This window comes from Bos indicus, chromosome 17 (genome assembly GCF_029378745.1).
Source record: "Bos indicus isolate NIAB-ARS_2022 breed Sahiwal x Tharparkar chromosome 17, NIAB-ARS_B.indTharparkar_mat_pri_1.0, whole genome shotgun sequence".
NCBI classification, from domain to species: domain Eukaryota; kingdom Metazoa; phylum Chordata; class Mammalia; order Artiodactyla; family Bovidae; genus Bos; species Bos indicus.
Genome location: NC_091776.1, coordinates 29601442 through 29624139, shown reverse-complemented (window position 1 = coordinate 29624139; position 22698 = coordinate 29601442). Strand labels below are relative to the sequence as shown.

Below are 22698 nucleotides of genomic sequence, written 5' to 3'. Positions count from 1 at the left end.
GGGGAAATAGTGATTAAGGGGCTGGGGGGAGGAACAGCAGCAACATCAGTCACCACAGCTCCCATCCCCATACTCAATGACTGCCCATCAAACTACCTGAGAATGAGAACACTCAACTGAAATTGAGGAATTGTCCATAGAACACTGTTTATTTCAAGTCCAAAACACAAAATTAATCATTTTTCTTAACAGACTGCATAATTTTTACTGCATGAATATTTAGGGTTTCTCTATTCACAAGTGTAGATTTACTTAACTTTAGGCTGAAATGATTCATTATATATATATATATATATCTCAATATCAATTTACTCCAGAGGACACGTACTTTTAACAAATCTGTTTAGAAAATATTTTACATAAAAACACACAAAGCATTACCAACACTCTTCAGTTGTTGCAACCAGCCTTCAGCAAAGATTTGGCTGAAACTCATCATTTTCTACAAAACATTCCAAGACTGAGTACAATAGAATGTAGTATTTTACATACTTTAGCTTATTATTGCAATTAAAACTTCCTCTTTCTTTGATGGCTTCTGCATATATTATACTCATACAGCAGGAGAATTCTTTTCTCTAACTGGTGACATTAAATAAAATAGTCTTTTTGGGTATAACTTGTCTCCAATTAAGAACCTAAACAGTCATGATATGATGAAATCAAATAATAGACATATATAGGGCTTTTTAGTTAAGAGCATTTTCAAACAACAGAATTTAAAACCTATCAGTATAATATCCTTTATTGTGTTCAGTAACTACCACCTGAAGTGCTATTACTTCTAGTATAATCAGTTGGCATCAAAATATAAAGTAAAAATATGTACATTTTAATATATCAATTCTTACCTGAATAATCTCAGATCTCTTGAGAATGTTCCACAAAGTGGAATTTCTTCCTAAAGTTACAGTGAATGTGGTACAATGTGTACAACTTGGTTAACCAGTGTCTGCCTTTCATTCCAAGATTTTTCCTTATCTTGAATCAAATACACAACCTTGACTACCATATTATAATGCACTGGTTTACAGTTTGTATATAAAGTCCAACTCAAGCTTATTTTGGTTTATTGTACATGCTTTATTAAAACGGTACGGGTATTTACAGTATCTGCAGAGTCCCTTCCAAGGTGCTCTCACACACACTCAGACACACCCACACAACATCCATACTACAGCCCCATGCACCCACACCAGTGAGATGTGAGAGTCAAGACTCTTAAAATTAGGCAGCTGTTAGGGGACAGAGTTGATTTGTTTTTCAATTTTTTTTTTTTTTGAAAAGAGAAAAGCATGGGGGAATGCATTTGGCCATTATAATGCTAATGAAGTTTGTGTATATTAACATATATATGGCAGTAACACTGAATATTCCTTTTACATTCTATATACACAGAATGACATCAAGGTTTTACAGTCAACAGAATATTCCAATTTCAGTCTCAATGCTGCTTTGTAGTGACTTCAGAATTCACATAGGGGCTTTCCCTAAAAATAATTCAAGTCTATGTAAGTGAAATAAGGCACAATTAATATTGATTTGATCTAGGGGAAGGAAAGGGATAAAAACTAGTTTCAAATGATCTTGCTGTTGGGGAATTAGCTTTGACTTAAATCCACCTGAAATCCATTCTTCTAATTTCCAAAGATTTCTTAGAAACAAAGGTTTTCTTCTTTTCCCTGACAAAATCCAAAAAGAAAAGCTTGGGATTCACATTTACCATTTTAATGTTTCAGTAGCCTTAACTACTTAAAATTGATGGACACCCTCACCTCTCCTGCCCAGGTCTCCTCTCTTCCTCACTGCTAAAACAAAAACACAGCACATGAAATAGGAATTCCTTGCTGTGTTTTTTAAGAGATTTCAAAAAAATCTCTTATACACTCAAGTAGCAAATACATATCAGGTTGTCTTTGATTTAAAAAAAGGAAAGAAAAAAAGGAGAAAGTAATCTTGTGACTCTCTTGCTCTTTAAAAATATCCCTGTCTCCTTCTTTCAGGATGAAGCCCCACCAGACATTACAAATAACTGCAACAAATGAGTCTGGCAGCATACATAATGTCTAGTATTCAAATCTTCATAGTGAGACTCATGTAGCTTGTACAATCGGTTGAATGTTTTTTGCAGCAGGTGAACCAAACCCAAAGATGCTGGACATTCTGTGAAAGGGAGTAAGAATTGCAGTTCTGAAGGCCCCTGACTTTGGTTGTTTACAAAGTTCAATCCTGTTTATTGTGATCCTTGGTATCTTCTTCATCTGTATATTCTGACGGTTCTTCCCCTGGTTTTAGGAGTCTGCCTACATAATCATATTTTTCTGAAAGATACATCAAAAGAAAATCAGTAGCAATCAAATTTGTTTCATGATTCCATTATACAGCAGGGAAGGTGTATGCTTCTTTTAGTCATAGAGAATAAGGTAAGTTTTCCCTATCCTTTACCTTGTCCAGTCTTTTTATACTCATGTAAGGCTTGAACAAAAGAAAACAGGATCAGGGAATTTATAAAGCTTTGGACTTGTGCTTTGGAGGACAGTGTTTCATACAACCAGTTCTTAATCAAGGACACTGCCTCAGAATCACTTGGAGATATTTTAAAAATATATGTGAGTCCAGGACCCATGCCAGACTCTTGGAATAAGTCTGATGACATGTACTCTGAAACTGGTTTACCTCTAATGTGCACTGAGTCTCAGAGCAGATCTTTAAATTTAATAACCCAAAGTAACTGTAATTATTGTAATTAAATAAGGTAGCAACACAGGGCATTTCCAACAGTGAGAAGATCTTAAAAAAGTTAATGGTGACTTTCCTGGGGCTGAAGAAGTAGGGAGAAGAATATGAGATGGAAAATCACATGGAAAGTAAATCCAACCTGGACATATTCTTGGGGAGAAAATGTGACACATGTAGTAGTCCCTAAGAAAACAAACCAAACGAACAGATGAAAATTCACTTGTTACTTATTATCTTGTGTTCTTCGAGGTCCCGATATATGACTCTCGGTATATTATTTTTCTTCCTCCTATTAAACTCTCTTCTTAGATGTGACATCACTTGTTTTTATGTTACCATGTGTTTAATTTAGAACACTGTTATGCCCATTGTTATGTTCATGTAATATTTAGTCATTTCTTGGTCAGGATTCTGAACTGAGTTTAAGTGAATTAACTGACAAATCAAGAGGATGAAATAGGAGGACTGCTTGGTTCAGCAGAACCAGTACAAGTGCCAAGAAGCCAGAAGAGATATTTCAAGAGATCCGTAAGTCACGTAAGTAGCAGTCCAGAGTGTTCACTGAGGCAGTGAAAACTGATGTCACAAGCATATAATGAAGGAGAATGACATTTTTCCTTTATGATTTGAAGTTAAGATCAATTAAATCATGTAAAAAATAAAGTAATATGCAGTATCAGTAATCAATTCAGTTTTAAATATAAACCTGTTTAAAAAACCTCTATCTCAATGAACAAGCCTTATAAGACTAAACATGTCACAAGTTTTGTAAATTTTACAGTTCGTAACAAGTGAATTTTAAAATATGGATTTTATTAACAATAAGCACATGTAACAACTGTTTTGACAGTTAGCTATGCTTATCATCAAATAATGAGGGCAATGCAAACAGATAGCATCCTTAGACTCTTAAGGAGTAATGGAATGGTATGTACTTTCTTTGGCCATAAAATTAGTATTTGTAAAGAACCCAACAAAATGAAGGTACCTTTAAACTGCATTTCCCATTCTCGAACACTCTCCATTTGTACAGCATTCAAATCTGAGAGATCATCATATTCATCTTTAAGTGCATCTTTATCTAGGCAAAATGTTGCCAGTCCTCTGGAGGCATCCCTACCAGCAAATATTCCATATGGACCCGCTGGGGAAAAAAAAGAAATTATTTAGATTATCTAAAAATATTTTAGAATGTCTCAAAGGAAAATGTCAAATAAAAGAAACCTCATGACTCTTATCTGGTACTCAGCCTTGATTTCAAAACATGCAGACACTAAACAGGATAATGAGAAGAAATTCCTTAGAAATCTACCTTTTGACCAAAGTAACATTTTTCACTGAAAATTTAGATTTCAGTTACTTCAAATATTAAAAAAAAACTTTATTTAAAGATGAAGACTGTGAGGTATTAGAGAGAAGAGAACACTTAGAAGAGTTAGGTTTGGAAGCCAGTTTTCTTGAGGGGAAACGATGCCTTATTGATTACTGTTAATTACTTGTGGCATCTAAAAATAATCAACAGAACATTGGCTGGATATATATATATGGCTAAAAGGACACAAAATAATTAGTGTAAAGAATCAGGAACCACCTTGTCTAGGGAGGAATGGCTACCAGAAGCAAGTCATTCCCAAAGTGTGTCCTTGAGAGCAGCAACTCTCTTGCACATCTCTATACCTTCAATGCTTACCACAGTGCCTGACATAAAGTAGGAACAAAATAAACACATACTAACAGACAAAAATCCAAACAACCGAATGTTCTATATCAAGAATTTGCTTACATAAATCATAGGTCATTACTTTAATGAAATAGTACATAGCTATAAAAAGAATGAGGTAACTCTGTATGTACAGATGCACAAAGAAGTCTATGATATAGTAACTGAAAAAAGCAATTAGATTACACAGTATGATTCATTTAGTTGTATTTTTTATTCATTTTTGGCTGCACTGTATGGCATGTGGGAACTTAAGTTCCTGGACCAGAGATCCAACCTGTGCCCGCTGCAGCATAATCTTAATCACTGGGCCATCAGAGAAGTCCATAGTATGACCTCCTTTGAACTAAAAAAAGATATACATATATGCACATTTAACCTGTATTTGTATATGCAGGAAAAAAGCACCAGGAAGAATACAAACCAAGTACTTAACAGTAGCAATGTTTCTGGGGAATGGAGAGGAGAAGTTTTACTTCATTTAATTGGTTAAGCCTGGCTACTTACTTATTTTTGGCCATGCCACAGCTTGTGGGATCTTAGGTTCCCTGAACACGGATTGAACCTGGGCCCTCGGCAGTTAAGAGTCCTAGCCACTGGACTGCCAGAGGATTCCCAAGTCTGGCTATTTAAAAAACAATTTTTATAATATAAATCAAAAAGAGTTAATTTTTTCTTCATCTTAGTTTGTAGAACAGACCATGTAGATTTCCCTGTTTAAAACGTTTTAAGAAGCAGAAAGTGAAGAGGAACTAAAAAGCCTCTTGATGAAAGTGAAAGAGCAGAGTGAAAAAGTTGGCTTAAAGCTCAACATTCAGAAAATGCAGATTATGGCATCTGGTCCCATCACTTCAAGGGAAATAGATGGGGAAACAGTGGAAACAGTGTCAGACTTTATTTTTCTGGGCTCCAAAATCACTGCAGATGGTGACTGCAGCCATGAAATTAAAAGACGCTTACTCCTTGGAAGGAAAGTTATGTCCAACCTAGATAGCATATTCAAAAGCAGAGATATCACTTTGCCAACAAAGGTCCATATAGTCAAGGCTATGGTTTTTCCAATAGTCATGTATGGATATGAGAGTTGGACTGTGAAGAAAGCTGTGCGCCGAAGAATGGATGCTTTTGAACTGTGGTGTTGGAGAAGACTCTTGAGAGTTCCTTGGACTGCAAGGAGATCCCACCAGTCCATTCTAAAGGAGATTAGCCCTGGGTGTTCTTTGGAAGGAATGATGCTAAAGCTGAAAGTCCAGTACTTTAGCTACCTCATGCGAAGAGCTGACTCATTGGAAAAGACTCTGATGCTGGGAGGGATTGGGGGCAGGAGGAGAAGGGGACGACAGAGGATGAGATGGCTGGATGGCATCACTGACCCGATGGACGTTGAGTCTGAGTGAACTCCGGGAGTTGGTGATGGACAGGGAGGCCTGGCGTGCTGCAATTCATGGGGTCGCAGAGTCGGACACGACTGAGCAACTGAACTGAACCGAAGAATTATGTGCTAATAAATAAAATTTACAAAATACATGATTTTATATATAAAAATTTCTTTCCTGAGTCTGAAAAGTTATCAATACATGACAAAAGAAATGTAGAGAAAACAGTTTAAAAATCAAATTTGCTGGCTTAACTATTATGAGTCACAGAGTGGTCAGTGAAAAAGCTTACTGTCCATTTAACAGAGTGAGAAGTACACAGTACAAAAAAAGGAAATTCCCTGATTTTTAAATGAGTAAAATAATGATTATACCCATATTCATACTTGAAAGCATTTAGGAAATTGAAGGTTATGTGTCAGAAAGCATTTATACCTTTAAGAAGAAAACTCAAAAATTTCTAAACATTTATGAACCTTAGTTTGAACTACAGTGAGCAGTGCACCATAAATCTCACTGGGTTACTTAGGAAAACTAGTAAGTTTTAGGAATGAGTTAGGAAAATTCATTCCCTAAAAGTTTATTGCATGGAACAAAAAAGGAGCCTTAGCAATAAATTTAAGGACCAGTATTAGGCAATAATATATTAACACAAAAATAAAGGTAATACTTCCAGTAAAGTACTTTTTTATCCTGCTTTCCCATTCTTAAGTACTTTCCATATTGCTCCTTAATATTAGGTGACTACCACAATTCTCATTTAATGGTTATGTATTTTCTCACTGAATGGATATACCTATTAATTAATATAAACCTATTAATATAAACTTAGGCTACCATTTTCTATTTCTAAATTTGTCTTCTATATAAGAAAATGGGACATTACTTACAACTGGTCAATATTGGTAACTTTCAAACACTACCCATCATCTCAACTGACATTCAAAAAGGTATTTATTTAAATGTTTAAGAAATTTAATACTATGTACAGAGTAAATAGTAAATAGTAAATTTCTATTTAGAGAGTAAAATCTGAAGTTCTTTAATTGGAGTTAATTGATTTGGAGAAACATTACTTTCTTTTTTAAAATTTAAGTATAGTTAATTTACAATGCTGAGTTAGTTTCAAGTGTACAGCAAAGTAATTCTTTAAAAAATGTGATTTTTAAAAAGTATATATATTTTAGATTCTTTCCCATTATAGGTTATTGCAAGATATTGAGTCTAATTCCTTGTGCTATACTAGGTGCTTGGTTACCTCTTTTTAATATTGTGCTTGTACTTAGTTGCTCAGTCATATCTGACTCTTTGTGACCCAATGGACTGTAGCTCGCCAGGCTCCTCTGTCCATGGGATTCTCCAGGGGATCTTCCCAACCCAGGGATCGAACCTGGGTCTCCTGTATTGCAGGCAGTGAGCTACCGGGAAGCTTTTATATAGTAGTGTATATACATTAAGCCCGAACTCCTAATTTATTCTCCCCTCATCCCCTTTGGTAACCATAAATTTGTTTTCTATGTCTTGTATTTATTAGTAAGTCATTTGTATCATTTTTAAAGATTTCACATATAAGTGATATCATATGATATTTCTGACTTACTTCATTTATGATAATCTCCAGGTCCAATCATATTGCTGCAAATGACATTATTTCTTCTTCTTCTTTTTTAATGAGAAATGTTAACGTTTGCTTTTTTGACCAAGCCATGTGGCTTCCAAGACCCCAACCAGGGCCTGAACCCAGCGCCAGCAGTGAAAGCACTGAGTCCTAACCACTGGACTGCCAGGGAATTCCTAACATTAACTTTTTTTTGTTTTTGTTTTTAAAATTTTCTTTGACCTGCTTCCTCTTTTTTTTTTTAATTTTATTTTATTTTTAAACTTTACATAATTGTATTAGTTTTGCCAAATATCAAAATGAATCCATCACAGGTATACTTTTAAAACTAAGCAAGTTAAAAAAAAGAAAACCCAACACTAAAATTAAGAGAGAACAGTCCTGAGGGAAAGAAAAGTGGTCCGCCTTAAAGCAGTTTAGTTTTTCTGTGGTATAACTCCACGTGGCAATGGCTGTTTTCAAGACATGGGGGGAAAAAAAAAAATATATATATATATATAAACACTAATATTTTCTTAAGAAACAATAATGACCAAAAAAATCTTAATGCTGACTGGACCAATGCTTACAAACTTAAAACAGTGATGAGTCAAACACAAAAGAAAAAATAAAACTGATTAAGGCTATAAAAAACTATAAGTAGAAAATAAGAATTTCAACTTTTTGAAGAATTTCCTTGCAATCTCACTTCCTTCTCATAGTATCGCAAAGTAGAAGGGATAATTTTGCCCTCCCTTCTTGGCAGATGAAAAGATGCAAAGTTATTCAATGACTTGCCTAAAATTACTAACAGAATCAACCACTTTTCCAACTACACCAAACACAGTACATCTTGAGAAAACACAGAGGACCCACAAACCCAAAGATGAAATGACAACCCTGAAAACTGGAGCATTTCACTCATCACAAAATTTCAGGGGAATGGCTATTTTAAAATACCTCTTAAAATGGAAGAACATTAACCAAAAAAAGCTGTAGAAATCAACAGCTTTTCTTAGCATTATGTTACATAATATTTACCTGCTTGGTCTACAACATTCAATCTACTTGAGGATACTTCATCAAGCTTAAACACATCCAAATGGTAAAAAGGAGAGATGAAAAGATGATCACTATAAAAACAGAAGTCATAAGAACCTCCATCTTTGAGTATATGGATAACATACCAGTGTATTCTTTAGTAAAATTTTCTGCCAACTTCCCTAAGAGGGAATGCTGTTTTTTGGTTTCACTAACTTAAGAGTGAACTACAGGCAACAGTTAATAATGCAAGCCTAATCCTAGACAAAATGATGTTCTGTTAATTATTGAAAAGAATGACTTCTCCACATATTTCAAATTTCCCACAGGAAGCATTTAACTTCTGAAAAGGTCTTTTTGAAAATAGTTTTATTTTTCCTGTAAGATCAAAAAGAATGTAGTATTAAGACTAAGAACTAGAGTTGGAAAAGGATGACCTGCTGAGAAAAGAGGATTTGAGGTCCAGTTAAAGTATATTCCTCTGCATCCCTAACACAATCAGAATCATATCTGAGAGTTCAGTAATACCTTCCCTTTCCACTACCCCCTTATATAACTGACCTAAATATTATGATTCTAACATTTTGGTGACTACTCTTGGCTATCCATAATACTATAACAACAGAGAGCTACCTAAGGAAAGCACATTTAAAATGCTCTTAGGTCTTTTGGTATGGTATAATTTATAAAAAAAATTAAAAGGCTAGCTTATATAAACTAATCAGATTGTTTTAACTATTAAGGTTCATTTAAACATTAACATTTCAGTAATAATAAGAGAATTAAACTCTTGCCTTCTAAAACTAAAATATAATGCTGATACAAAACTAGATTTACTATTTCAAGAATATTCTTGCTACAAAAAATGAACCCAATTATTTAGCCAAGACAGATTCTTTAAAATGTATTTATAAAACAAATATTCTAGGACATTATTTTACAGATAAATCTTACTTCTATGATACTGTTAAATATACCAAAATGACATTATACTAGTTAGAATCCAGATTTCATTAATAGTTTTAAGAGGTAACACAACTTATGATACAGATTTTTATAAAGTTCAAAAATCAATAAATCTACCAATTATTGCATCCTGAAACTGCTATCATACAATCAAATATAATGGAGTGACATATTTTTGAAAAGGGAACAACATATGGTTATTGTAAAACACTAATTTAATGAGCAAAAAACTCCAGGAGAAAGTAAACATCTAAAATACGTAAGAGATAATTTTCTACTAGGGTGATTATGTATCTATTAATACATTAGTATTTATGAAGAGAAGAAAATTCCAGAAGGAATATTTTAGTTATTTTCATGGTATAAAAACCATAGCACGCAGAGACAAACTTTAATTCATTAAAAGTTAAACAGCCTAGTTTTCTGACATGTTTTGACAATAGTCTTCTGCGATTATTAAAGCAAGTTAAAAAAAAAAAATCTAATAATACTTGGTATAGGGCTTCCCAGGTGGCTCAGTGGTAAAGTATACACCTGCCAATGTAGAAAATTCAGGAGATGGAGGTTCGATCCCTGGGTCAGGAAGATCCTTGGAGAAGGGAATGGCAACCCACTCCAGTATTCTTGCCTGGAAAATCCCACAGACAGAAAAGCTGGAAGGCTACATTCCATGGGGTTGCAAAGAGTCAGACACAACTGAGCACATATGCACACTGAGTAATTTATTCCAAATATGGTTATAATGGACCTGGGAACAAATCAAACCATATATAAAAGTGATTAAATGAAATCCAACTAATAGTCTTTTTTATATTTGGTTCTAGGAACTCCCAGGACTTTTAGAGGGAAGGCAGCATGGTAAAACTGGAAGAATACCTCTTCCAAGCCAAGATACTTGGGTTCGAGGCCACAACCTACATTTGAGGCAAATTTTACATGCCTAAAATTGTGGAGGTCAAACTAGATAATCTCTTAACTGCAAGTATCAGGGAAGAAAAACTATAAATGGTGTTGCAATAACTGAATAGCCCTCTGTAAGAAAACAAAAACAAAAGTTGATGCTTACTTCACATCTTAAATAAATTCTGAATGTAACTAACCAAAATTCACTGAGAAAAAGAAAAATATAAATTAAAATAATATTGAAATACTATTTTAACTTCTCAGATTGACAAAGACCAAAAAATTTTATATGACATTTTTGGCAAGAGAGTGAGAAATAGGCATTTTCATGTGAGTGTAAATTGGTCCAACATCTCTGGTGGGCAATTTAGAAAGAACTATCCAAATTAAAAATGTCCATAACCTAAGACTCAGTAGTCTTACTTCTAGTAATTTATTTAATAATTATTATTTTAGTAACATTTTGAAATGATATGTACATGATACCATGCTTCCCAGGTGGCTCAGTAGGTAAAGAATCTGCCTGCAATGCAGAAGGCGCTAGCAGACATGGGTTTGTTCCCTGGGTAAGGAAGTTCCCCTGCAGGAGGAAATGGCAACCCACTCTAGTATTCTTGCCTGGAGAATCCCATGGACAGAGGGGCCTGGTGGGCTACTGTCTATAGGATCACAAAGAGTTGGACATGACTAAAGCGAGAGCATGCACGCATGTATAACATGCAAGAGACTAGAAACAAATACTCATTAAAAGTGGACTATTAAATGATATATTCATAACAGAATTACACACACATTCCAAAAATCAAAAGTTCTTTCCAAACTGATACGGAAGGCTCTCAATATATTAAAATATTGTTAAAGGTTTGCATTGTTAAAGTAAAAACTAAGTTCATGGCATCCAGTCCCATCACTCCATGGCAAATAGATGGGGAAACAATGGAAATAGTGACAGACTGTGTTTTTGGGCTCCAAAATCACTGCAGGTGGCTACTGCAGCCATGAAATTAATAGATGTTTGCTCCTTGGAAGAAAAGTTATGACCAACCTAGACAGCATATTAAAAAGCAGAGACATTACTTTGTCAATAAAGGTCCGTCTGGTCAAGGTTATTGTTTTTCCAGTAGTCATGTATGGATGTGAGAGTTGGACTATAAAAAAAGCTGAGCGCCGAAGAATTGATGCTTTTGAACTGTGGTGTTGGAGAAGACTCTTACAAGTCCCTTGGACTGCAAGGAGATCTGACCAGTTAGGACTGATGTTGAAGCTGAAACTCCAATACTTTGGCTACCTGATTCGAAGAGCTGACTCATTTGAAAAGACCCTGATGCTGGGAAAGACTGAAGGCAGGAGAAGGGGACAACAGAGATGAGATGGTTGGATGGCATCACTGACTCAATGGACATGAGTTTGAGTAAATTCCGCGAGTTGGTGATGGACAGAGAGGCTTCTGCTGCAGTCCATGGGGTCGCAGAGTTGGGACACGACTGAACTGGAACTGGATCTGTACTATAATTCCTGAGTGAGGGCAGATAGAAACTGTTTGTTTTTTTTTTTTTTATTAGTGACAAAACTATAGGACATACCTCACTAAAATGAAAACCGAACTCTGAACAAAAGTATGAGATATAAGAAATGACAGTGAATAAAGAAAATGGTAACTCTATTGCTAAATTTAAATGAAAATTGGCTATTTAAAAAAAGTTTATTATTCAGTTTGAGGGTAGTGTTTAAAAAATTACCTACAGTAAAACTCTAATAGAAATAACATAAAATGGAGTGGGGAGGGACTAGCGTTAAAGCTTTCTAACCAAGGCCACAACGTATGGCTGTGTGCAACTCCAGGGGGCACCATTCACATTTGTCTACATGATTGTTTTATATATTTAATATGAAGAAATACCGTCAAATGGCAGTAAAGTGTTTTAAAGTGACAGTTCTAATTTGTACAAAAATGTTTGGTTAACATTCATATATTGTTCAGAGTGAAAGTGCCTATAGAAAAAAATTTAAGGAAAAGACTCTTGTCACCAAAAGAATACAAATAGAATGCATCCAAATTAGCAGGGAGATATGAAACAAAAACAGACTCCCAAATATAGAGAACAGACTTCTAGATTCCAAGGGATGGGTGGAGTGGGGGTGGCCGAGATTGGGAGTTTGGGATGAGCAGATACAAACTAGTATATACAGAATGGATAAACAAAAGGTACTACTATATAGCACTGGGAACTATATTTGATACCCTGTGAGAAACCACAAAGGAAAAGAATATGAAAAATAATGTATGTATGTATGTAACTGAAACACTTTGCTGTACAGTAGAAATTAATACAACTGTAAATCAACTATACTAAAATGAAATAACAAAAATCTGTAGGGGAGAAAAAGTGGAATAAAAAAATGCACCTAAGAAACAATCGGAGAAGGCAATGACACCCCACTCCAGTACTCTTGCCTGGAAAATCCCATGGATGGAGGAGCCTGGTAGGCTGCAGTCCATGGGGTCGCTAAGAGTCGGACATGACTGAGCGACTTCACTTTTCACTTTCATGCATCGGAGAAGGAAATGGCAACCCACTCCAGTGCTCTTGCCTGGAGAATCCCAGGGACAGGGAGCCTGGTGGGCTGCCGTCTATGGGGTCACACAGAGTTGGACACAACTGAAGTGACTTAGCAGCAGCAGCAGCAAGAAACAATGGTGGGAAAGAAGGCAAAGAAAAGTTGACAGATAAATTACTAAATAAGATAGTAGAAATAAATCTAAATATGCGAGTAGTGACAAAAAATATAAACTGAGAAATATGCAGATGATACCACCCTTATGGCAGAAAGTGAAGAGGAACTAAAAAGCCTCTTGATGAAGGTCAAAGAGGAGAGTGAAAAAGTTGGCTTAAAACTCAACATTCAGAAAACTAAGATCATGGCATCCGGTCCCATCACTTCATGGGAAATAGATGGGGAAACAGTGGAAACAGTGTCAGACTTTATTTTTTTGGGCTCCAAAATCACTGCAGATGGAGACTGCAGCCATGAAATTAAAAGACGCTTACTCCTTGGAAGGAAAGTTATGTCCAACCTAGAGAGCATATTGAAAAGCAGAGACATGATTTTGCCAACAAAGGTCCGTCTAGTCAAGGCTACGGTTTTTCCAGTGGTCATGTATGGATGTGAGAGTTGGACTGTGAAGAAAGCTGAGCGCCAAAGAATTGATGCTTTTGAACTGTGGTGTTGGAAAGACTCTTGAGAGTCCCTTGGACTGCAAGGAGATCCAACCAGTCCATTCTGAAGGAGATCAGCCCTGGGATTTCTTTGGAAGGAATGATGCTAAAGCTGAAACTCCAGTACTTGGGCCACCTCATGCGAAGAGTTGACTCACTGGAAAAAGACTCTGATGCTGGGAGGGATTGGGGGCAGGCGGAGAAGGGGACGACAGAGGATGAGATGGCTGGATGGCATCACCGACTCAATGGACGTGAGTCTGAGTGAACTCCGGGAGTTGGTGATGGACAGGGAGGCCTGGCATGCTGCGATTCATGGGGTTGCAAAGAATTGGATACAACTGAGCGACTGAACTGAACTGAAGTTGTTAAAAGACAGTATTGGCATTAAATTTAAAAAATCCAGCTATGTTGTTTATAAAGAAAAAATAAAAGATTGCTTAAAAGGATGGAAAAAGAACTGCTGAGGTAATACTTATCAAATGAAGCCTGAAGTCAAATCTGAAAATCAGTAAGGTGATAAGGATGTTTCTTCCTCTGATTAACATGGTATCAGTTCTAGATCTAGTGCTTCAGTTCAGTTTCAAAACAATGATACTCCCAATCTTTGTAAGGCTGGTTCCTTCAGGTTTTTGTTTAAGTATCAATCCCCACTTTCTTGACAAACCAACATAAATAAGTACTTCTCTTTACCATCTAATGCTAATAAATAAAGTCCTTTATTATAATCATGTATTGAATGATTGTTTATTATCTGTCTTTCTTAACAGAACATAAACTCCATGAGGGCTGGGAAGTACAAGTTTTGAGGACTCAGAATTACTCAAAACATTTACCTAGGCAAGTGTGATGAAATCCAGGTAACTCCCTCTCAGAACTGATCTTGAGACAAAATGCTGCCTCTTGTACAGCAGTTATTTAGTGATGTATCTCACAAGTATGTGGGGGATGAGTGACCTATGCCACATGGTTTAAAGAACTATGAAAAGAACTTAAAACGGGCTACCTCCAGATGTTAATCTACTCCTTTCCTTCAACCTGAATAACATCTTCTGGTCTCATACATGCTTTAAGCTATCCTTTTATACTCTGTTAGTATTTAATACAATTCCCTCTTTGATTAAAAACAATGGAATGATGTTGAACTCAGAGGGGCCAACCAACTAGGTACTGTAGAAATTACTAGTAAAGGGAATTCCCTGCCAAGCTGGTGGTTATGACTTTGAACTTCCAATACAGGGGGTGGGTCTGATCCCTGGTTGGGGAACTAAGATCCTATGAACCACATGGCACAGCCAAAAAAAAAAAAAAAAAAAAAGAAAGAAAAGAAATTAGTATAAATTTGAGCAGAGTATCAAAATTCATCAGAAAACTTAGCTGGTCCTTTTATCTAATTGGTAGGTAATGAATGTGCATAGTAGGCATTAGACCTAACACAGACCCAGTTGGCTTCAAAACAAAAGACTAGGATGAAAGTTGGGTAGTGTCAATAGGACATTCATGAAAGAATATGTTTGTCTATATGTTGCAACTCTTGCTTCAGCTGCAATTTTGCAAACTACAAATAAAATTAACATGTGAATATGAAGTTAAAAAAGGAGGAAGAACACATAAAAGGTGTATGAACTCCTTTTCCCCATCTCCTAAATATTAGGCATCTCATGGGGTTACTTCTTACAAGCTTCTTTTTATTTCCAGTGGAATTTAAATGGTATGTTGGAGAAATTAGTTTTGTTATATATCAAAGAATACTCTACATGGAATAAGGGGGAAGCTACGTATCTTAATAACAGAAATGTGAACAAACTATTATAAACTATAACGGTATAATTTCTTGCCATTCTAAAGAATAAAAAAACACAATGTTTTGCTAGAATCCCACTGCAGAAATATTATACCAAATTATTAATAATTATTAATATTTAAAATGATAGATCAGTCTTCCTCATCTATTATGATGCTGCTACTGCTGCTAAGTCGCTTCAGTCGTGTCCAACTCCGTGCAACCCCATTGACGGAAGCCCACCAGGCTCCCCCGTCCCTGGGATTCTCCAGGCAAGAACGCTGGAGTGGGTTGCCATTTCCTTCTCCAATGCGAGAAAGTGAAAAGTGAAAGGGAAGTCGCTCAGTCGTGTTTGGACTCTTTGCGACCCCATGGACTACAGCCTACCAGGCTCCTCCATCCATGGGATTTTCCAGGCAAGAGTACTGGAGTGGGGTGCCATTGCCTTCTCTGATTATGATGCTGGAAACATGAAATTATATTATGCTGTGATACAGTAGGAAGGAAGCATAGCCTGTGAAGCCAGTTAGACTGTGTTTGATTTCTAGCTTGGCCATTTACTAGATACGTGATTTTGGGCAAAACCTCTGAGTTTCAAGTTTCCACATTTGTAAAATGGGAACATTACCTATCTCCTAGAGCTGTCTGGAAATTAAACGATAATAACCCCCAAATGGGAGTTTCCTCCTCCTTCTACCCTAACCTCTAGAATCAATGCTATTGAATAGAACTCGATGGGAAGATGGAAATGCTCTATAAAGTGCACTGTTTGGGCACTTGAAATATGGCTAATATGGAGAAACTCTATTCATGTGGCTTGTGGCTACCATACTGAACAGCACAACATAAAGCCATGAAAGTGTGTTTTTCTGAGGCTTTAAATCCTTATGGGAACCAGGAGAGGGTATAAAAATAACAACAGATTTTCTATATAAGTTTATCTCAGAATGCAGTTTATCTGAAATAGAGTAGACAGGCTTTGTGGTCAAATATATCCGGATTTGAATACCATGTCTGTGTGATCCAAGCCAATCTACCCCAAATTCCTAAACCTCGAGCTGTCTGTCATAAGGATAGGAATGTTCACTAACCTCACTGAAGCATTGTGGAGATGACAAATTAATAGATTTGATGTAGTAGCTGCTTAACAAATCTGTTTCCTTTCTCCTCCCATATTCTTTCTTATATGATCACTTTCCTCACACACTGGCCAAGTGCCCGAACTGTGACTAAACTTAATATTGACAAATGTAGTTAATGCCAATTGTTTCCCAATGTCTGTTTACTCCACTAAACTGCCAACATTTAAGTTTTTAAGAACTCAAACTTTATAAATTATGACTAAAAATAAAAATAACTTCAACACAGAAAAAGCCTCACAAATAATCTTTTAACTCTAAAACCATTATTGAGAACTGGGAGTGGATATTGGTTAGACTCCCTAAACTCGTTCTTTCAAGCTACGAAGTCTCATATAAGGATTTTTACTTCTGAATTACTCTGCTACAAAATTCCTTAATTGATTTGAGGATGCAAAAAATTAAAATAAAAACTCAATTTGTTTTATAGCCCGAAATTTTGCTTCAAGATTTCTGGGAAATGTTAGATATCCTCTTAATGTGAAATAAATTCCAAATCCATAAACTGATCTGGCTAACTTTAAGGTTTCTTTCAATAAAAAAATATTCCAAATATCTGTTTAGGTTGTTCAAAACTACTTAGAATCAAATAATGGGGTATCGCTCTGCCTATTCATCAGGAAGGACCTGGAAATCAGTGAAAGCTAACCTAAAACTGAGTCCTCTGTTGTCATCTGAGAAGAACCCCCTCACTAGCTTAAGCCACACAAAGGCTATCTGTATTATAACTATAACTCTCATCTTAATTTAAAAATTTCTGTTGCAGAACATTTGCCACTGGGTGCTGCCAAATTGTGTCCATGGCTGTCTCTCTTAGCTATTTTCAGATAGTGGCAAGGCATTAATGTGTGAGGACTGATAGGCTTCTTTGCAGTAACACTTGGTTGCTTCACTGTCCGTTTAGATAGGGGCTACAAAAGCAGAGTTTTTAGTTTGGATAAGTTCTGTATTAAAAACCTAAACCTGTACACAATTTCTAATCACTGAATACATAATAACTGTGTAAATTCTTGATTTAAAAAGAAATTAACTAATTTGGTCTGTTCCTTTAAATATTGTCCTCTGGCCCCACTGTCTTACCCACATTCGCTTAAGTAAACAAAAATGTATTAACTGTTTCAGCTGATATGAGTGGGTAGACATCTGGTTTTCATTTTTATACCAGAAGCAAGTACTTTATAAGCTATCTGTGACTTGGCTGGATTGAATGTAAATATATACACAAAATACAAGCAACTAAGAAACAGTTCAACACGTTTGTTGTTACCGGGTGTACAATCTCTCATTTCTCTTCTCTAATCCAATTAACAAACAACAAACCAAAACACTTCTAAAATATCTTCCATCCACTAAGCCCATAAATCGTAAGTGTACAGTTGCAGGTGTCAATAAACATCATGGACTAACAGATTAGAGGAAACCAACTTTTTAGATTTGCCAACCCCTTGACTTTAAGACTTGGATGTCCTCTTTCAAGTAACAGGTCACTACAGGTCTCTAATTTTTTTTACTTTTATTGTAGTAACTCCTTAAAAGCTCAGAATAACTACACAACCAGCATGTACAATGTTGCTCAATTTTATGGCATGCCAACAGGTTTCATGAGTCTGAACTGAAATGTCTGCTATAACTACACTGTTAAAGAAGGGTTTCTAAACCAACCACCTTACATACACAGTTCTCTGAAAGTAAAGCTTTAGAAACATTTAACTTGCAGAACTGGTGCATGGTGATATGAATTTATAGTTGTTTATAAATTTCTTTCTCCTCAGTGAAAACAAAGTAAGTGATAACGTGTATTTGAATACTTGCCTTCCTGCTACAAAAAAAAAAAAAAAAAGAAAAAGAAACTGGACAAGCACGCCTGCTGGGTATATGAGTTCCACCTCCCAAACTCGGGGCGAATAACCTCGCCATTATTTATTAGGATCTGCATTCTGATCAGCCTCATCTCACATATACTGTTAATCTTGGAAAGCATCTTTGTATCAAAACCGGTTTAAAAAAAAAAACAGTCAAGGTGCTGCATATGGGACCGGATTTAATAGATTCTAGAAGGCTGGGACTTGGAACTACGTGTACTTAAACGTGGCCTTATGGGGAGTAGTGGATAAGCGCTCTGTGGCGCGCACACAACACACACACACACACACACACACACACACACAAGTAAAGAAAGTTGTGAATTACAGGGTCTAAAACTTTAGGTCCCTACTTCAGAAATCTTCCTTCTTTCCTGCCCCTGACGACTCCAGAAATCAGAAAGCTCAGTAAAGGCTGAGGGCCAGCGTGACTGGCGACAACTAAAAGGATTTCGAAAAATTCAGCCCAAGAAAAGGCTGAGAGGAGAAATGGGATAGGAAAAAGATGAAAACTCAGTGTCGCTTGGGCGACACTGGGATCCGAATCGGAGGGGTAAACATCGGTGGGGCCCGCGGCTGGGGCGTGTGGGGGGCGGGCCGTCTCAGGTGCGGCGGATACGGCTCGGGGGTCCAGATGTCGAGAAGGCTGGCAACTAACCCTGTGCCCAGGGGCCTCCCCATCAGAAGGGGGTCGAGCTTGAGCTGCAGGGGGTCCTCACCCTCCCCTTCCAACTCCTCCTCACCCGGGCCGTAGAACTTGCTGCCTTTGGTCACGTCGAAGACTTTCCCATTGACCGCAAGCAGGATGCGCGGGTTGCGAGACCCGTCGTACTGGCGCAGCTGCTCCAAGCTGAAGTCCCGCTTCTTCATACGAGGCAAAGAGGCAGCGGGGCTCTCTTCGCCCGCTCCGGCCCCGGCGCCCAGACCCCGCCGCCCCCAGCGCACCCACAGCCGGTAGGCCCCCAGCAACACCAGCGCCACCAGCGCCACGTTCAGCAGCATCTCCCCGCCCCCCGTCAGAAGCGCCAACGCCGTTGCCAAGCAGCTGCCCCCTTCTGCTGCCGCTCCCGCGCCGCCCGGGCTCTCGCTACTACCGTCGCTGCTGCTCTCGCTGCCACTCCCCAGGGTGCCTAAATTCACGTCCCCATCACCCGCCGCCATCACTGCCCGCCAGCGCCTTCCTCCTCCTCCCCGCCCCCTGCCCTCCCCAACCCCACGGCCGGCCCCGCCCATATGGGGCTTCCTAGCCAATAACGTGGGGGTAGGGGGCGGAGTCAGGCCGGCTCCCGATTGGGTGTTTACGCGGTAACGTAGTCTTGGATCTCTCCCTCTCCCTTCATTTTGCTGGCCGCGCTCGCGTGCGACGCCCCGCCCACCTCGCCCCACACTTCCCTGCTCTCGCCTGTCTCCTCCTCTAGTTGAAGTACAAGAGCGGGGAGGGTCTGAAGAGAAGATGCGGCGACGGTCGCGCGCGCGCGCGCGCGTACGGGCGGGGCGAGGCTACGGCGCGTGCGCGGGTTCCGGGGCGCCACGCGCTCTCCTTTCCTCTGCAAACCCTTTGGGAGGCACGGCCTGCCCAGTCTTCTGGCAGTGCGCATGCGCCCACGAACCCCGCCCCTTCCCTGGTCTGGGTTTGCGTCCGCCAGCTCCCGCCTCTTCGCCGACGCAACGCGTGAGAGCTTCACGTGCGCTGAGGCGGCTGCTGAGGAGGCCTCTCTCAGACAGGTTTCCGAGGGCGCGGGTTAGTGGTTAGTGAGAAGCTGCGACATAGTTTTAACCGGATCGCGCCCCGAAGAGGGGTGTCTTTTCTCTCGTGGGCGCCGTCACGCCTGTCCAGAAGCCCGGAGCGTGGGCTCGCGGGCAAAGCTACGGCCCAGAAGTTTTGGCGACGAGCTGGAGTCGCCTGGCGCCAAGAGAGTGCACGGAACTCGCATTGGGATTGTTTGGCGAAAGGGTTAGGGTTAGGGTTAGCTACGTGCTGTCTTCGAGGACACCGAGTAGCCATTCCCAGTGGTTTGGGCCAAGGCTGCTCCTGTAGAATTTTCTTTCACATTGTAGACGAAAGGTGTCGTTATTCCTGAAGTCGCACTCACTGGGGCAGTAGGGAAGTGGATAGGGTGAGGTGGTCCTTCAGTTCGCTTATTTAGCTTAATCTACAGGTCCACCTACCTAGGTCTTGTAGTCTTAACCTTTCGAGTCCTTAAAAATCGGCGTAAATGTCACCTCTGAACCTTTATACTGAGCCCCTCACCTCACGCTCTGAACTCCTTTGTTGTGCTTCCTCTCGCCCCAGTTTGTTTTGTGTCACTAGTTCCCCCACCCCTACCCCCTCGCTGTAAACTACCCTTGTGGTGAATGAGGTGTGTCAAGGGAGTAACAGTTTGCCTCGTAGAGGAAACCAGCCATTGGAAATACTTAAAGGAATGACTGGCTGTATTCCAATAAAACTTTATGGACACTGAAATTTTAATTTGATATAATTTTAGATACCATGAAATAAGTTTTCCAATCACTTAAAAGTGTAAAAAACTTTGTTTCTTAAAACCTTCCAGAGGTATAAATTTGAATTCCCTGGCGGCTCAGAAGGTCAAGAGTCAGCCTGCAATGCGGAAGAACCAGGTTGGAACCCTGGGTCAGGAAGATGCCCTGGAGAAGGAAATGGCAACCCACTCCAGTATTCTTGCCTGAGAAAATCCCATGGACAGAGGAGCCTGGCAGGCTACAGTCCACGGGGTCGCAAAGAGTCTGACACGACTGAAGTGACTTCACTTCTTCATTCTCCCAGTATAGTTAATAGTGCCCACTTTCACTTCAAAAAACAGTCTAGATTGGAGGATTACTTCCCATTGTTCACTCTGCCTTAAGAAAATACCTTTAAAGCAGGGGTTCAGCCCATGGACTGCTTTTATACCTCTGAAGTGAAGTCGCTACGAGGCAAAATTGAGTACCTATGACAGAAACATCTAAAATGTTAATGTCTGGCCCTTTACATACCCGCACTTCCTGCCACTTCCTGCACAAATACCTTAGCCGACTATCTGATTTCCCCTTCTTTTCCGCACTCCAACCCTTCATACCAATCCTAGTAGATAATCGCTCTAGGGAAGAGTTTTGATCCTGTCACAAGTGAAAGTGAAGTTGCTCAGTCTACCAGGCTTCTCTATCCGTGGAATTTTCCGGGCAAGAGTACTGGAGTGGGTTGCCATTTCCTTCTCCAGGGGATCTTCCTGACCCGGGGATCGAACCCAGGTCTTCTGCATTGCAGGCAAACGCTTTACCCTCTGAGCCACCAGGGAAGCACCAGCAATATAAAGTCCAAGCCAATTCCATGATACTAAGATTACAAGCTTAGTTTTCCAGACTTCGCTCCTCTGCGGTACTTAAAGCCAAAATGGACCACTTGCTGTTTCCCTAATTAGCATACCATACGCTCCAGTTTGCCCGTGTCTCTCCTCCATTCCGCAGGTTCCTCAGGATTAAACGAAAACTGTTACTCCCTTGACACACCTCATTCACCACAAGGGTAGTTTACAGCGAGGGGGTAGGGGTGGGGGAACTAGTGACACAAAACAAACTGGGGCGAGAGGAAGCACAACAAAGGAGTTCAGAGCGTGAGGTGAGGGGCTCAGTATAAAGGTTCAGAGGTGACATTTACGCCGATTTTTAAGGACTCGAAAGGTTAAGACTACAAGACCTAGGTAGGTGGACCTGTAGATTAAGCTAAATAAGCGAACTGAAGGACCACCTCACCCTATCCACTTCCCTACTGCCCCAGTGAGTGCGACTTCAGGAATAACGACACCTTTCGTCTACAATGTGAAAGAAAATTCTACAGGAGCAGCCTTGGCCCAAACCACTGGGAATGGCTACTCGGTGTCCTCGAAGACAGCACGTAGCTAACCCTAACCCTAACCCTTTCGCCAAACAATCCCAATGCGAGTTCCGTGCACTCTCTTGGCGCCAGGCGACTCCAGCTCGTCGCCAAAACTTCTGGGCCGTAGTTTTGCCCGCGAGCCCACGCTCCGGGCTTCTGGACAGGCGTGACGGCGCCCACGAGAGAAAAGACACCCCTTTTCGGGGCGCGATCCAGTTAAAACTATGTCGCAGCTTCTCACTAACCACACTGGGAGAATAGGAGTAAAATTGTCCCAGACGAACCTCATGTAGTCATCATACGGTTAGAGATCAAGACAAATCAAAGCTACCTTAAAGTGAAAGAAAGTGAAGTCGCTCAGTCATGTCCGACTGTTTGTGACCCCGTGGACACCAGGCTACTCCGTCCATGGATTTTCTAGGCAAGAGTACTGGGGTGGGTTGCCATTTCCTTCTCCAGGGAACTTCCCAACCCAGGGAT

At 39.3% G+C, this 22698-nt stretch overlaps 1 protein-coding gene across 1 annotated transcript; it reads right to left on the bottom strand.

Annotated features, from left to right (window-relative positions):
- Positions 1-122: 122 nt before the first annotated feature.
- Positions 123-19533, bottom strand: PGRMC2 (progesterone receptor membrane component 2). The gene is made up of 3 exons (XM_019977549.2): positions 19088-19533; positions 3728-3883; positions 123-2321 (listed from the first exon to the last, which is right to left on the bottom strand). Exons 1-3 carry the CDS (start codon positions 19503-19505, stop codon positions 2224-2226), a joined length of 672 nt encoding a protein of 223 aa, XP_019833108.2. The 5' UTR covers positions 19506-19533; the 3' UTR covers positions 123-2223.
- Positions 19534-22698: the final 3165 nt, after the last annotated feature.